Source organism: Microtus ochrogaster, linkage group LG4, assembly GCF_000317375.1.
Source record: "Microtus ochrogaster isolate Prairie Vole_2 linkage group LG4, MicOch1.0, whole genome shotgun sequence".
Taxonomy (NCBI): Eukaryota; Metazoa; Chordata; class Mammalia; order Rodentia; family Cricetidae; genus Microtus; species Microtus ochrogaster.
Window position 1 is genome coordinate 20,256,671 of NC_022030.1, and position 16,783 is coordinate 20,273,453.

Sequence of the window (16,783 nt, forward strand, 5' to 3'; positions counted from 1 at the left end):
AGCAGAGGGCACCAGACCCCATTACAGATGGTTGTGAGCCACCATGTGGTTGCTGGGAATTGAACTCAGGACCTTTGGAAGAGCAGTCGGTGCTCTCAACCTCTGAGCCATCTCTCCAGCCCCGTTGGTGGTTATTTTTAAGACAGGGTTTCTCTGTGTAGTCTTGATCATCCTGGAACTCTCTGTACACCAGGCTGGCCTTGAACTCAAGAGATCTGCCTGCTCTGCTTCCCTAGTGCTTGAATAAAGATGTGTGGCACCCTGCCTGTCCATATCTGCATTTTAAAAATGTACATTGGTGTTTTGCCTGTATACATGTCTATGAACAGCTTGTGTGCCTTATGCCTGCAGAGGCCAGAAGGTGTTGGATCCCTAGAACTGGAATTACCTAATATCTATGAGCCACCACATAGATGCTGAGCATCAAATTTGGGTCCTCTGGAAGAGCAGCCAGTGCTCTTAACCACTGAGCCATCTGTCCAGCCCCAGGCATGATCTTTAATTTTGCAGTACTAGTACTTGGGAGACTGAGGAAGGAAGAGTGCTTTGAATTTGTGGCCAGTCTGGACTACAGTGTAAGAGAGAGTTTGGTGCGGTAGGGGAGGGGAGGTAGAAGAAAGTGTAAGGTTTTTTTAAATATTTATTTATTATGTATACAGTATTCTGTTTGTATGCCTGCTGACCAGACCTCATTACAGATGGTTGTGAGCCACCATGTGGTTGCTGGGAATTGAACTCAGGACCTTTGGAAGAACAGGCAGTGCTCTTAACCGCTGAGCCATCTCTCCAGCCCAGTGTAAGGTTTTTTAAGTTCTACAATAGCATGGGTAATAGACTAAGTTCTCTGTGAACTTGTAAGGACAGTTAATTTTTCCTGAATCCCTGTGGACAGTGCGACCTTCCTATAGACAGTGTAAGTACCGAGGACAACTGGTGCTTTCTGCATGCCCTGTGTGAAGCAGCCATACACCACAGAATAGTCTTAGTTAAGAGTTTCTGCTATGGTAAAGCACTAGGACCAAAAGCAACTCAGTGATTAAAGGGTTTATTTCACCTTATCACTGAGTCCATCTGAAGGGAAGTCAAGGCAGGAACGGAGGCAGAAGCCATGGAGGGACCATACATAATGGCTTGATCTCCATGGTTTGCTCAGCCTGCTTCCTTATATGCCCCAGGACTATCTTGTCAGGGGTGGCACCCACCCACAATGGATTGGACCCTCCAGCATCAGCCACTAGTTAATTAAGACAGTAACCTACAACAGATTTGCCTACAGGACAATCTTATGGAGGCAACTGAGGTTCATTCCATCTCAAGACTCTAGCATATGTCAACAGTGACTAGTCTTGAGTGTCCATCATAGGCAAGAGAAACATTCCTCAGAGCCGGTGAACATCGTTTCAAGGGAACTATAGAAAAAAAATTCACTCGGCATCTGGGGAACAGCCGTTCTATGGCCCAGAGGGTATGCGGCACATGCTCTCCTCCTCACCTCCAGTGTGACACCCACCCCAAGAGCTTTACAAATCTTCCTTCAGGTGTGAACAATCCTAAGGCTGTTCGTTCGCCTACGGAATGGAGTGTGAAGCCCCAGAAAGTGCCGCATTTCCCCATCCTATGTCCCTACCCAAGTTTGAGGATGGGAGGGTGCTATCAGAAAAGTGCGCCGTCCTAAAATCAAAGTCTTGGAATTGACTTGGCCACATTGCCCCAGACCACGCGCGTAGCCTACACTGCAGCGCACGAGAAAAACGGAGGTCCTCTCTGTTGTCTCTCTTTCTGGTGGCAACAGGGCTTTCCGTGGGGCCGCGCCAGACTTTTTGAGACTGTTGATTGGTTGTAGTCCGGCCACCCAACAGCCAATCACACAGGGGAAAGGTGACATCACTAGTTCTTTTCCCATCCCCCACCCCCACCCCAAACTTCTCTACTCTGGCTACCAGCACCAACAACCTCGTGGGGGAAGGGTAAGAGAGTAGAACCGGTGAGGTCATTGCGCCGCCCCAGCCGTTGCTGATTGGCTGCGGGGCTCGAGGGTGTCGGTTGGCTGCTCTTCGCACCTCCCCCTCGTGCCGCTACAGCCGCCACTGCGAGGAGCCGCTGGCGACGCTAGAGCCGGGAATCCGGGTGAGTCGGGGCCCTGGGTCTAAGATGTTCCCGATGTTCTGCGAGACTCAGAAGGAACTGCCCTTTCAGACTTTTTCTCCTCGCCCGGTTCTTTGGTGCTCCAGGCACTCTGTCACATGGGAGTTGTAGTCTGCTTTATGCTGTAGACTACGGGCCGGATGCAGGAGAAGACTACTATTCCCAGAAGGAACTGCGATCAGCTGGTCAACAAACCCTTGGGCCACGCCTCCCGGGCTTGCTCATTGGTGGATGTATCCTTTAGCCCCTCCTCCTGTTATTTCATTGGCTACTGTCCTTCACAGGGGCTGGGTTCCTGCCTAAGGTGCATGGTGATTGGGTACTGTATTTGTCATTCGGCACATACATAGTCTGTTAATTGGTTAAGTCAGATGTCCATCACTTGTGGGGTAGGGTTCTAGGCATATCAGGCAGTCGTAGGCTTAGGTTGGTGTCGGTCCCGGAGGGAGGCCGGTCTTGGAATTTGGCCCCGCCTCCTGGCGCTGCCGGAAGAGCACGATTGGTGATGGCGAGTGTCGCTCCTGACTGGTAGGCGGAGCCGATCAGACTGCGAATATCTATTGGTCTAGGTTGGCGCCGGTCAGCGGGGTTGTGGCCGCCAATTGGCTGGTTGCTCCAGCTGTTGCAGGTCCATTCACCATTTTGTGTGTTGGAGTAAAAAAAAAAGGGAGAATCGAGAGGGAGAGCCGGAGGGGGGGCGGGGAGGGACCGGACCGGACTGAGCCGGGGCCACGGCCCCCCGCCCCGAAACCCCGCGGAGCCCGAGGTGAAGGGCGGGGCCAGGGCTGACACAGCGTGGGGGTGGAGGGGAGCTGGAGGCCGAGAGGGGACAGGTGGCAGGGACGGGAAGGGGGTACAGGGCAAAAGAGGTGGGTGGAATGGTGTGGGAAGGGGAGACAGAGTGAAGGAAGTGTTGGGAAGGGGGGAGTGGCAGGAAAGGAGTGACTGGGGGAAGAGGGTAATGGGCAGAGTACTGATGACAGGAAAGGAAGGGTGACAGGACTAGATCAGGGTGACAGGGAGAGAAAGGGGACCGAGCTGGAGGGGGTGATGAAGAGAGGCGATGGGCAGAGGTGTCAGCTTTGGAGGTCTAGAGATGGCCGATAGCAGAGTGTCTGGAAGGAATGGGTGATTGAAATAAATGGGGTGACCAGCCGGGTAACAGGAGGGGGCCTAGTATCTGAGGAGAAAGGTGACAAGATGGGAGAGAGGGGCAGAGAAAATGGTGCCAGGAGGGTGGATGGAAAGAGAGGGTATGAGACCCTAAAGGACATGGGGTGGCCTTGGCTTCAACAGTCTCCTCTCCCTTCTGTGAAGGGGTGAGGGCTCACAGGACCCTGGGTTAGCTATGGTGGACAGGAAGAGAGTAGGCCCTAAGAAGGAGAGGTTTGGCTCTGGGGTAAAGAGACCGGTCCAGGCAGCAGGGTTAAGGGATGGCAGATGGTGTGCTTGTAGGCCCTGGGTGGGGTAGAAAGGTTTCTGTTTGGGCAGGGTTGGTACCAGATCTCAGGCTCCAGAATGGTGCCCTAGCAGGTCAGTGGGGAGATGGCGGTGGAGTCCGTCTAACTCCAGAGCACTTTGGTGCCAATCTCAGGCCCTGCAGACTGCTGAGTCTATGAGAACCCGGGGATTGTCCCACAGGAAGAGAAAGCCCTAAGTTGGAGAGCATGAGATCTGGAATCCCAAGCAGCATGAAGACTGTCAGAGGGGCCTCTGATTATGTGTGCCTCTGGAGTATCGAGGACAGTTGAACTTTTTTTTTTTTTGGCTTCTCAAGTTTTCCAAGTCACATCAGAGTGAAGTTTTGGGGGTTTTGTTTTGCTTTTTTTTTTTTTTTTTTTTTTTTCTTTTCTCAGTTTAGCTCGAAAGGAGGCTGGGAGAATGACTATTCAGGAAGTGGGTGAGGTTGGCCTGTTGGGCTTGTCCTGCTTTCTTTGACCTCATCCTACTTACCCCCACCTGGAGTTGGAGGGCATATTTGGGTATTTGGGGATGCTGAGCAATTCAGACTTGCTGCCCCACAAGCTCAGTTTGGGTGAGGGTGCTTGCATACCAGAAGCAGGGGCTGGGCTTGCAGGCATCACACTGGGTGCTGTTGGGGGAAGGGGAGGACTCCCATGTTGTGGAGCAGAGAAACCCTGGGGTGTGCAGTTCTGTGTCCCACTGTGTGATGACGTGTGCCTGTATTTGTGCGCGTGCGTGTGCTCGTGTACAGTCCTGTGGCAGTGCTGGTATGAGCTCTTGCCCCAAGCATGCCCCTGCCTGCTCCCTGCCAGGATCTGGGAAGATGGCTGTACCTGGCAGGCCTGGGATGCAGAGCAGAGTGGGCAGCTGTCCCTAGGGTCTCTGAGCTGTGTACTCCTTCCCACCACACCTGGCCATGCATGGCTGCCCAGAGGGGTGGAGGGAGGAAAGAGGCTCACATCTCAGTTGTGTCGCCTCCCTTTCTGTGGCTTGGTGCTTGTGTATGTTGGTGTGTGCTTTTGCTGTGTGCCCTCTATGTGGTCAGAGCGAGAGCAAGCATGCTCTGTGGATCATCGACAGGCAGTACACAGAAGTGGTTAGGAGCACAGTCTCTGGAGCCCTACAGGGCCTGGGTTCAGACCCCTGAATCTGCTGCTTCATTGGCAGATGATTTTAAATCACTTAGTCTCTCTGCACCTTGCTTGATAGTAGCACCCATCTTTTAGAGCTGTTGGGAGAGGAAATTAGCAGGCTTAGCCGAGGGCTCAGGACAGTGTGGGTGCTCCATAGTGTGAACTCTCAGTGCTCCTCACACTCCTCACACTCCTTGGTGCAGCTGGAGCCTGTTTGCACGTTCCATGTCCCCTGCAGAGAGAGCAGGTGTATGAATGCTCCCCAAGGAGCCAGGCCGTGTATGCTTAAGAGACCCAGGTGCCAGTCTATGTCTGAATGCTTGCCAGAACTCCCATGAGTTAGAGATAGCCTCGTGGGTCATAGAACTCAGAGCATCAACTCAGCACATAGAAAGTCCCGAGGGACCCTGAGTCTGTGGGTATTCACATTTGCTTCCGATGATCTCTGCTGCTCTCCTATCTCATAGGTGGACAGATGATGAAGCCAATGAAGAAGGTGTGCCCTGGCCTTGCAGGTTCTGCCAGCGGCAGCAAGTCCCCACCAGCCACCAGGGCCAAGGCTTTGAGACGGCGAGGGGCCGGGGAGGGTGACAAGCCAGAGGAGGAGGATGAGGAAGCTCAGCCACAGGATCAGACAGGGCCAGAAGAGGCGGAAGAGGGTGAGGAAGAAGAGACTGAGCGGGACCCTGGAGCCGAGGGGCCACCTCCAGAGCTGCAGCCCAATGACCCTACGCCAGGTCTAGCTGAGGACCCCAAGGGAGATGGGGAGGCAGGCCGCTGGGAGCCTTCACTCAGTCGCAAGACAGCCACATTCAAGTCTCGAGCCCCAAAGAAGAAGTATGTGGAGGAGCATGGTGCTGGAACTGGTGGTGCGATCGGAGCCCCGGAAGAGTATGAGCAGACCCCTGAGGATGCCAGTGCCCTGGGTGTACCTCCACGGCCCCCTACATCCACCCGGTCCTCCTCTACTGACACAGCCAGTGAGCACTCAGCTGATCTGGAGGATGAGCCTGCTGAGGCTTGTGGTCCAGTCCCCTGGCCCTCTGGTGGCACCACTGGTGGTTATGACCTTCGGCAACTAAGGTCTCAGCGGGTGCTGGCTCGTCGTGGGGATGGTCTCTTCCTGCCTGCTGTTGTGCGCCAGGTGCGCCGTAGCCAGGATCTGGGTGTGCAATTCCCTGGGGACCGGGCCTTGACTTTCTATGATGGGTTATCAGGTGGTGGTGTGGATGTAGTTTTGGATGCCATGCCACCTCCAGGTGCGCTGATGGTGGGCACAGCTGTCTGTACCTGTGTAGAACCTGGTGTGGCTGTGTACCGTGAGGGTGTGGTGGTGGAAGTGGCTGCTAAACCAGCTGCTTATAAGGTCCGCTTCAGCGCTAGCCCCAGCTCCCACCCAGGCCCACCAGGCACTCTGCCACCAACCCACCAACAGCCACTGCACCGTGAGCCCGAGGAGGCCGTGTGGGTCACCCGATCTAGCCTGCGCCTGCTTCGGCCCCCCTGGGAACCTGAGGCCTTGTTGAGGAAGCACCCTGCAGGCCCAGAGGAAGAACAGGGTGAGCCTGGGGTCACTTTGCCTCCTTGCCCTTCTTCCTCGGAGCCCAAGCAGCCAGAGGACGCTGAGGTCTCCAACATCAGCTTTGGTAGCAACCTGGGGACTCACTGTGAGGAGGCTGAGGAGAAACACCCACCAGCCCTGAGTACCCCAGTACTGCTCCCACTGCCTCCACCCCAGCTCCTGTCACCACCCCCGAAATCCCCAGCCTTTGCTGGCCCTGGTCGCCCTGGTGAGCAGCCTTCTCCCTGCCAGGAAGGGAGCCAGGCTGGCAGTCGGAGCAGCAGTGTGGCCTCACTGGAGAAGGGAGCCGCACCAGCAGCCCGTGCTCGCACGCCATTGACAGCTGCTCAGCAGAAGTACAAGAAGGGTGACGTGGTCTGCACGCCCAATGGCATCCGGAAGAAGTTCAACGGCAAGCAGTGGCGCCGGCTCTGCTCTCGGGATGGCTGCATGAAGGAGTCCCAACGGCGGGGCTACTGCTCCCGCCACCTTTCCATGAGAACCAAAGAGATGGAGGGCCTGGCAGACAGTGGGCCAGGTGGGACTGGGCGGCCTGCTGGGGTGGCAGCCCGCGAAGGAAGCACTGAGTTTGACTGGGGTGATGAGACTTCGAGGGACAGTGAGGCCAGCAGCGTGGCAGCCCGCGGAGACTCCCGCCCACGCCTGGTAGCGCCTGCCGACCTGTCACGCTTTGAATTTGATGAGTGTGAGGCGGCTGTGATGCTGGTGTCCCTGGGCAGCTCACGGTCAGGCACGCCTTCCTTCTCACCTGTCTCGACACAGTCGCCCTTCTCACCAGCTCCGTCACCCTCGCCCTCACCCCTCTTCGGCTTCCGCCCTGCCAACTTCAGCCCCATCAATGCCTCACCTGTTATCCAGCGCACTGCTGTTCGCAGCCGCCACCTGAGTGCCAGCACCCCTAAGGCAGGTGTGCTGACACCACCAGACCTGGGCCCCCATCCACCGCCACCTGCCCCCCGAGAGCGCCATTCCTCCGGCATCCTACCCACCTTCCAGACCAACCTAACCTTCACTGTGCCCATCAGCCCTGGGCGAAGGAAGACAGAACTGTTGCCCCACCCAGGGACACTAGGGGCAGGAGGTGGAGGAGCCGCCCCAGACTTCCCCAAGAGTGACAGCTTAGACTCTGGAGTGGACTCGGTATCCCATACGCCTACCCCCTCCACACCGGCTGGCTTCCGGGCCGTGTCACCTGCTGTGCCCTTCTCTCGCTCCCGCCAACCCTCACCATTGCTGCTGTTGCCCCCACCTGCTGGACTTACCTCGGATCCAGGGCCTTCCGTGCGAAGGGTGCCTGCTGTGCAAAGGGACTCACCTGTCATTGTCCGCAACCCCGATGTGCCACTGCCCTCCAAATTCCCTGGAGAGGTGGGCACTGCCGGTGAGGCACGGGCCGGGGGACCTGGGCGGGGTTGCCGTGAGACCCCGGTACCCCCTGGGGTGGCCAGTGGGAAACCTGGCCTGCCTCCACCTCTGCCTGCCCCTGTGCCCATCACTGTGCCTCCAGCCGCACCAACTGCTGTGGCCCAGCCGATGCCCACCTTGGGCCTGGCTTCTTCACCCTTCCAGCCCGTGGCCTTTCACCCTTCACCTGCTGCCCTGTTGCCAGTTCTAGTGCCCAGCAGCTATCCCAGTCACCCTGCCCCCAAGAAGGAAGTCATCATGGGCAGGCCTGGAACAGGTAAGAGGGTAGGTGGCTGGGCTACCATCTGAGCTGGGCTTTCAAGAGTGATGAGCCGCCTGTCCCGAGAGGTCTCTGGGGGAAGTTAGTCTGCTCCCTGCACAGATTCGGTAGAGGCTTACATGCCAAGCAAAGGACTTTTCAGACTTGATGTGGCTTTATCAGAGGCTGCTTGTTGGTACTGTCATCAAGGCTCTACTGAGAATACACTCCCCAGTCTGGGGCTGATGGAGGGACAGAATGATAGTCATGATGACATCTCCTGGGTCTTGGAGGACTGGGCCTCCAAGAAGATAAGCACTGTGCATGGTTATCTTGCCACGTTTTACACCCAGCCCATAACAAAGCACTCAGCACACACCCTGTGCTAACCCATCTTAATTTTAGCTCATTTTGTCTTTCTATCACTGATAGGTGGGTGCAAGGAATGTGTTTGCTTAGAAGAAACTGAGGCCAGGTTAGTGACGTCACATTAAGGCAGGCTAACTCTGGTGTTTAGAAAAAGGAGAGAAGATAGACCCTCTTCCTTTCTTTCTTATTTATTTATTGGCTTTTTGAGATAGGGTTTCTCTGTGTAGCCCCAATTATCCTGGAACTTGCTCTGGACTATCCTGGAACTTGCTCTGTAGACTAGGCTGGCCTCAAACTCAGAGTTTCACCTGCTTCTGCCGCATGAGTTCTGGGATTAAAGGTGTGTGCCAGCACCGCCCAGCTAAGACAGAAATTCTTAACAGGCCCTTTCTAGTGCGTAGTCGGCCAGGGTAGCAAGGTGGGTACTGGGCACTCCTCCAGCTCTGAATCTAGCCTGGCTATCCTGAGGACAGGGTGTAATAGACAGCTGTCTGTAAACAGTGACAATCTCAGTGGCTGGGGTTGGTGGTCAGTGTTTTTGGAAGCTGTGCAAGTCTTGAGAAGACGCTGATCCAGCCAGACAAGTCAGGAAGGGCTTGGAGAAAGAGCCAGAGGCCTGTGAACAGCAACTCGATGATGGGCATATAGATGAGATCAGGGTAAGGCGGGCAGGCAGGGAGAGTGTGTGCAAGGAATTGAGGTAGAAGCAGATAATTAAAAGGTTAGAGACTGTAAAATCAAGGGCCCTGGAAAGTAGGGGGTTATTGGGATGTGCAGCTGAATTGGTGAGCAAGACTCAGACCTCCAGAGGATCATTTTTTTCCTGGGGACAGTGGGGAGTCATGAAAGACTCTGAGGAGATGTGATCAGGGCTGCTCTGTGGAGGGAGAGTTCAAGCCCTGAGGCCAGAGGAGATCATAAAGGAAGGAGTCTGGTTTGTGGATGTGGGTAGGAGCTGCTGTGGCTTAGGCTTGGGGAGGAGCCACTTTACAAAGGAGCCAGGCCTTGCCCTTAACAAAGCACCAGCCTAGGCCTGTCTCCAGGGCCAGGCACAGCGACATAGGCTGTGTCTGTCCCTCATGCTCATTTACTGAGGTTGTGAGCTGTGTGCTTCATCCTTCTCTCCAGCACATTTTGTATTTGTTACCATATTTGACCCAGTGATCACCATTTCAGAAGTAGGCACAGTAAGAATTTCTGTTTCGGCAGATCTGTAAATGCAGGTGAAGGTCTCCAGCGACCCTCTGAGTACCCATTTCTTACATGCCCACACCCCCCATTGCTGAGATCTATGTCTCTTGACACACACACACTCCAGTGCTGGGCGGGCAGGGTTGGAACCACTGCAGGTAATGCTCAGGCCAACCAGGCCAGGCCTGGGAGGGGCTCTTGTCATATCCAGATGAGGACAACTGAGACCTTCTCTAAAGGAAGGTCTTGATGTCACCCAGCAGGGAAGGCACAACTCTGCCTTAGCCAGGACTTCCAGCTTCTTTGTCTATCTTACTCCCGAGAGTTCCGGTAGGAATGGCTAACTGAGCACCAGCATGTACTAGAGACTGCATGAGCCCTGCTGAGTACTCACTCAGAGTCTTCCCAGCGCCCTGGGAAGTCAGAATGATGAGTCCCATTAGATCCAGAGGGGCCTGCCGCTCAGAGAGTCTAGGTCCCTTACCTAAGGTCACCCAGCTAAGAAAAGGGAGGGCCAGGATTGAACCCAGACTACTATCTGGTTCCAGATACCAGGCATTTAACTACTATCAATATAATGATGATGGTGAGTAAAATAACCCTTTATTGAGCATACACTATGTGCCTAGCCCCAGGCTTGGGGCCATTTCATCAAATCTACCTGATGCTGTGAAGCAAGGATTCTCGGCCCTGTTGACCAGATGTAGAACTAAGGTTCAGGAAAGGGAGGCCCTTTGCTGGAGGCCACCTGGTTGTCAGAACTTGTCCAGTGCCTGTCCTGGCAGTTTTGAACAGTGACTCCCTGACTACACCCACACTGAGGTATCTGGGCCCCTCAGGGTTGCAGGCAACCAGCCTTTCATTCTTTCCCAGAAACCTCCCTAGCCTTTGGGAGACAACTGCCTGGGGCAAACATTGTCCAGTGGCATAATAGGGTCACAGCCCTGGCCCCCTTTGCCCTTCCATGTCAGGGCCTGACCCTCTATCAGAGGGCAGCAGGTGTGAGGGGGCGGGCCAAGGCAGCCCGCCTGCTCCTGCCCCCCTCCCCAGGCATTTGCTTCCTCTGGGGGACATGCTGGGGCAGGCTGCCGGCATTCTCTACATTCTGCTCATGGCATGGCCAGCCAGCTGCCATTGCCACCTCCCTTTGACTCTTCCCGCCTGTTCCCCAGGAAACAAACAGCCTCCCCTTTACCAACCTGTGGCCCCCACCCAGGAGGCCAGATGTCTCAGTCCCATTCCTGGCATGGTCTCCTTGCCAGCTCCCAGCTTCCTGCATGGCTTTGCAGTGTAAGTTGACACTTACTACAGTATGGTGCTTGCAGCTCTCTTCCAACCACTGTGTATCCATCTTTCCCGTGGGTTCCAGGTGTTTTTCTCTTCTCTCTTCCTGGGTGTTTGTATCATTTCTCAGACTTCTGGCCTCTACCTGTCTGTCTATCTCAGGACTGGGTAGGTACACCTTCATGGTTTTGCCCTTACTTGGGTCTCAGCCCTTGTCAAGCTTCCAGTCTGGCTCCCAGACTAGGGGGTTCTGGGTCTGCCTTGGCCTTTCCTGGCCCTCTCTTTCCTATTCTTTCAATTAACTTTGCCGCTTTTGTTTATTTGTTGTTGTTGTTGGGTTTTTGAGACAAGGTTTTTATAGCCCTTGCTGGCTCTTGAACTCTTCATTCTTCTGCTCCCATCTCCCAAGTGCCGGGATTACAAGCATATACACTTTACATGGCACTAGTGATTAAACCCAGGGTTTTTTGCATACTTTTTCCTTTTGAGACCAGGTCTCATTTTGTAGGTCAGACTGACCTTGAATTTATGACAGTCCTGTGTTGGGCTCCCCAGTGCTGGGATTGCAGATGCGAGCTGCCACAGCTCTCACATGGTTTAGATCCTCTTGTGCCTGTGGCCCAGACCTCTACCTTGTTCTGTACGTGTCAGAGCTTCAGTTTGTTTTAATGTTCGTTTATTTTGAGAGAGAGAGAGAGAGAGAGAGGCAGAGAGAGGCGTATGTGTGCCTCCACGTGCCACAGTGAATTGGTGGGAGTCAGAGGACAACTGTGGGAGTGAGTTCACGCCTTTTGTCATGTGGGCCGTGGGATTTGAACTCGGGTAGTGAGGCTTGGCAGCAAGCTACTTTGTCTGCTGCCTCATCTCACTGGTCCAGATTCTTTCATCTTTTTAAATCAGTGGGCAGTTGCCAAATACTAAGCCTCCTAACCCCCACCCCTTCTCCTTTAAATTATTATTGTGTGTGAGGGAGCCAGAAGACAGTTTTGTAGAGTCCGTTCTCTTCTTTACATAGTTCTGGGAACTTAATTCAGGTTACTTGTACGGCAAATGCCTTTGTGTGCTGAGCCACCCCCACTTGCTTTAGAGAGTGTAGGGAGGTTGTCCAGGTCTGGGAACTCTTTCTTGGCCCTTTACAATCTAATTGTCCATTTTTGTCCCTGAAACCTGCTGAGAAATGTTGGTATCTAGCTTGTACATCCACCCACCATACACCTGTTTCCCACTGGCAGGAAGATGGGGGCTATATGGGCCAAGCTAGGAGATCCGGCTAGAGGGGGTGGCAGGAAAGCTGGTTCTTTGCCCACCCACCCACCTGCTAGAGGGCATGACCCCAAACACCCCCACCCTAGTCTCCCAGGGGACACATTTGGTGCCAACTCAAGAGACATTTCACTATGCCATGTGCAGCGGGAAAAAAATGAGGCCTAGAGAGGGGCTGCAGGGGTTGAACCCGGGTCAGCCTGACTCCCAAATTCAGGCTTTCCCCACCAGAATGTCTGCTTCTTTCCAGCACTGAACTGGTATCTGTTCCAGTAGGAGGCAGCTCCTTCGTCATCTTTCTGCAGTTGCAGGGCTGAGCGGTCCTGGGACAAGAGAGTGGAAAAGGCAGATGATGCAGGATGGGACAAGGGAGAGCCAAGAGTTATTTCATCTGAGGAAGTTAGAGGTCAGGGACAGCTCTGGTTCATGTATGCTTGAGAGGGAAGTTCAGGTAGGGTTTTCATTAGAGGTAACATATGAACTGAAGTATGAGGAATAAACAGAGGTCAGGGACTTGAAAGTTCGAAGGTGCATGAACTTTCGAAATTTAGCTTGAGCTGGAGCTGTCACTAGACTCCAGGCTTGGAAGATGGGTGCCATGGAGGAGAAGCCTAGCCAGGTCCTGCCTGAGAGCAAGGCTGAGAAGCTGGGGCAAGTGAAAAGCCTAGAAACGGTATAGAGCAGAGGGGAATGTTGGCTCTCAGTGTCAGATCTCATTGGATTATCCGAGAGAGGAAGAATCATGGAACGAACGTTACTGGGGGGGGGGGTGATAAGAGAAGGAAGAAACTTTCCTGAACCTGTAGGAGTCTTGCTAAGAGACCCCAACTCTCTCGAATCTTAACAGTCTCTAGCACCAGATGCTGAGAGGGGTCAGGCTGCCTCCTTGCGGCAGCTGGCGGCGGGGCAGTAGACATACGCATGCGCAACGAGGTGTGTGTGTGGTGGGGGGGGGGGGAGGCGTACGTCCCGGAGACCCTGGCGCCCGGGCATTAATGGCTCCATTAGTGGCCGGGAGGGAGGCGCATTAGCGGCGGCGACGGCGTCTGGCTCCCATTACCACCGGCGGCAGCGGCTGCACCGCAGGCGGCTGGACCCTAGCCCGGCGCGCCGCCTCCTCCGCCCGCACTTCGTCCCTGGTTCCCGCTCCGTTCGAGGGCGCGGGTAGGAAACCCCCGGTCTCTCTATTTCGGCTGAAAAACTGGAATCGGGCAGGCTCGGGTTCAGATGTCAGCTGTGTCACCTCCTGAATTCAAGGATGTCACACACACACACACACACACACACCGCTAGCCTGTTGCTTGCGAAAAAGGACATGAAAACGGTGCACCTGGGGCTTTGTGGACACAGGCCGCGCCCTACTCTGTCTGCACCTATGGGTGCGTGTTCTCGCGCACCCTTGGGGGTAGATTATCACCCCCACAACCAAGGCGGCGGGGCTCGCTCCTTTCTATTGGTTACTGTCGCACCTTCCGACCGCCGATTGGCAGAGCCCCCCCCCCCCACTTTTTTGTGTAGTTAACCCCTGCTTGGCCTGGTCGTCCGGCTGGGTGCTTCTTCCCTTCCATCCCAGACAGACTGGGTGCCAGCTGGCCCGCGCCCCGTCGCGGCCCGCGTGGGTGTCAGGCCGGCCGGGCACCCGCCCGCCTTCTAAGCACAAAGCGGCTTTGTAGGGCCTGCCGGGGACTGGCTGGGGGCCAGGCGGCTAGTGGAAAATCTCGTGAGCGCTAAGAGAGGAGGGGAACGCAGGGCGGCGCCCCCTCCTCCGCCGTGCGGTGGCGCCTCCTTCAGCTCGAGCGGACCAGCCCTCCCAATCCGGGAGCCTGCACACAACTACTCACTCCCCATCCTCGCACCTTTTCTACCCCCAAACCTCCATCCCGCCCTCCACCTGCATCCTGCTCTTCTCCCAATCTCTGGGGATCTTTCCTCTCCCCACTTATCCCCTCCCTCTTTTTCCTTTGCTCCCCCTGCCTACCCTACCCTACCCTGGCTCACACTGACTCACCCTGACGCTATTTTTAGCCCCCCATCCCTGTGGAGCCTTGCCAGCCCAATCCTAGGCTCGTTCCCCAGGCAACCCTGGCCGTCGCCGACGCCTCCCGGGATGGGTGGGTGGGTAGGTGGGTGTGTACGTTGAGAGCGGGTGAGGGGAGCTGGGGACACCGGGGTGGTGAGCCGAGTCTGGACCGGGCTGGAGAGCAGGGTGGGGAGCAACCCAGGGCGGCTGGTGAGGGCGCGGTGCCTCGCGGGCTCAATAAATGGGGCCATGAGTTCCGAGTGAGTTGGCCTGTCCCTTGGTCTGTCAGCATCCCTGGCAGCTTGCCCCAGGCGTCGGGGCAGGCCCTGGCCTGCACTACCCCAGGTGGCTGTTGATGTGTCTGGGCTTTCTGTCCCCAGGCCAGGATGGTGTGTTTTGTTGGGAGCTACGTAGTTTTGGGCTAAAGCTTTTGGAGAGTTGATGAGGGGCGGTGCTGCGGGTGGCTCCTGTCACAGCCCTGCCCAGTCTCTTCCTTGAGTAAAGGATGGCTGCTGTGTACCTCCTCTCAGATAGGGCTGGGGCCCTGGTTTAGGGAAACCCTCAGCCCTCTCCAACTTGGGAGGCCCCCGGTTAGGGTTGGGTATGGTTGGAGAGGGGAAGCTGTTGGGGGAATAGGACCTGCTCTTTCCCTTTCACTCATAATCCACCCCCACCCAGGGTTCTTCCACCCCGAACAATACAAGTTAAGTATAGGGCTGGCCCAGTGCCCAGGGCAGGGGGGCCCTTCCCACCCGGATTCCAGCCCCTCCCTGCCAGGCAGGGCCCCCACTTGGTTGTACCCTGCCCTGAAAAGGGCCTCTTCCTATCCTTTTTCCATGGGTACTGAGTGTTCTACCAGATGTGCAGTCGTCCCAGATGTGAGGCCCTCTTTCCCTTGCTGTGCTGTGCTTGGCTTTTTCTCACCCAACAGAAGTGGGGAAGACAGCCTTCTCCAAGCTCTGTCCCTGGGCCACACTACAGTGGGGAAGGGGTTAACTTGCCAGTAGGTGACTCACTCAGACTCACCCTTGGAAAGAGGTGGGGGCAGCAGTGGGGAGATAGTGGGCCACATTGATTTCAGCCTCACATTGCAGTCCCTAGGGCAGTGAGGTAATGGAGGTCTGAGTCTGGGGCTCTATAAAGAGGAGGGGGCAGTCACTTAATAGTCCCTCTGCTGGTCTCTCCGGGCTGTCAGCCAAATGTCTAGCCCTCTGGAGGTCAGAGGGTTACAGACCTTCGTCTCCCCTTAGGATCAGGTTACTCTGTCAGTGACAGGGCAAGCTGAAGAGGGTTGCCTGCTCTTGTTGAAGACCTCTCTTTCCTTTCTAGAAGCCCACCCTTGCTTCACCTGACCCCATGTGACTATTAACTATCTAGTTGTGAACCCAGGTCTCTGCTTCTGCTGACTGGGACTCCAGACCCTCTCCTGCTCTGCTTACTTTCCTGTCCTTTATTATCATCGTTTGATCTTGTTTGTGGGCCTTTTTGAAATTCCGTTTGTGTCCACCTTGAGTCCTGAGGAGAGCACTTCAATTGAACTCCTGAGTTGTTAAAGCCCAGTCTGTGTGACTTGCATAATTTATTCAATCTCTTTGAACTTGGAGTTCTCACTTAGACAATGGGTGTAGGGCTGCTCTCCTCTCTAGGTAGTTGTGAGACTAGTGTAAACAAGGTAACTCAAGCTTCCAGCAGCTGGCTGCTCCAGTCTCAGTTCCTTCTCTCTCTCCTGATCCCTTTTCTGGGGTCAGGATGATCATTGAAGGTGGGCAGTGGTGTGACCCAGTGCCTCACACTGGAGAAGTTCCGGAGTGGCTGGTGGCTTTAGAGTGGAATGATGGTGAAAGGCCATAGGGCTCTGGATATCTTATGAGCCTGGATCCTGAAGGAGTCGGGACCCTGAAGTGTGGGGTTAGTATCTCCGTGTGAGTTGGTGTGTCCTGGGATGGGGGTACTGAATGGGTGCTTAGAAAGGCTGTGTGAGAATGAGTGTGGGCGTAGTGGACAAGCAGTGTCTGCTGAGGTCGGCCTAAAACATGTGGGCTGGTCGAAGCATGATGAGAGTGTCACTCAGGCAGAGGATGGGAAATGTGAAGTGATGGTGGGTATGGAGGTAAGGGTCACGTACTTTTGAGGTAGTACATCTGTGCCAGCAGGTGAGTGGAGTATGACTTCGTGTGCGACAGTATGGGTGTAAGACCGAGGGCGTGCGGTGTGTAAACGATAATGGGTGTGGCATGGAAATATATCTATGAGGAGTGCGCGCGCCTGTGTACTTGAGTTAGGGCTCAGGGATGATTTGCCAACCCTTTACCTTTGGTCCTCCTAGCAAGACCCGGCGCAGCAGGTCGGCCACGACGCGAGTGAGGGTGTTCCTCGCGCGCACTGGACACAGCATGGCTCTCAACTTCGGGCCACTGCAGCGCGGCACCCTGAACCGCCCCCCTGGCTTGCTGCCTTTGCTGCAGTGCGCCCTCCCTGCCACCCTGCTGCGGGCCCGCCCCCGGCCGGCTTGGAGCCAACCGTAGTCCGCCCCGCCCCGCCCTCATTTGCATATGACTGACGTTCCCCCGGGGTGGCCAATGGGGGTGGGCGCGGCGGGGCCTGACCCGCGCGCGGCGTCAGCAGCCAATGGGCTCAAGCGTAGGGGGCCGGGCTTGCGCGGAAGGCCG

At 55.5% G+C, this 16,783-nt stretch overlaps 1 protein-coding gene across 7 annotated transcripts in view; it reads left to right on the forward strand.

Annotated features, from left to right (window-relative positions):
- The first annotated feature begins 2,060 nt into the window (after window positions 1-2,060).
- The window catches only part of Cic (capicua transcriptional repressor), a 27,575-nt gene continuing 12,852 nt past the window's right edge, over window positions 2,061-16,783 (forward strand). For 4 of the 7 annotated variants that reach the window (XM_013351504.2, XM_026786418.1, XM_026786417.1 and 1 more), the window contains exons 1-2: window positions 3,153-3,678; window positions 5,210-8,005. In XM_013351504.2, coding sequence (XP_013206958.2) covers window positions 3,579-3,678; window positions 5,210-8,005 — 2,896 coding nt within the window. In that variant the 5' untranslated portion in view covers window positions 3,153-3,578. Of the gene's footprint in view, window positions 2,128-2,737; window positions 2,912-3,150; window positions 3,679-5,209; window positions 8,006-16,783 lie in introns of those variants that run through there. The other 3 variants (XM_013351501.2, XM_013351500.2, XM_026786420.1) reach the window with 3 other exon arrangements.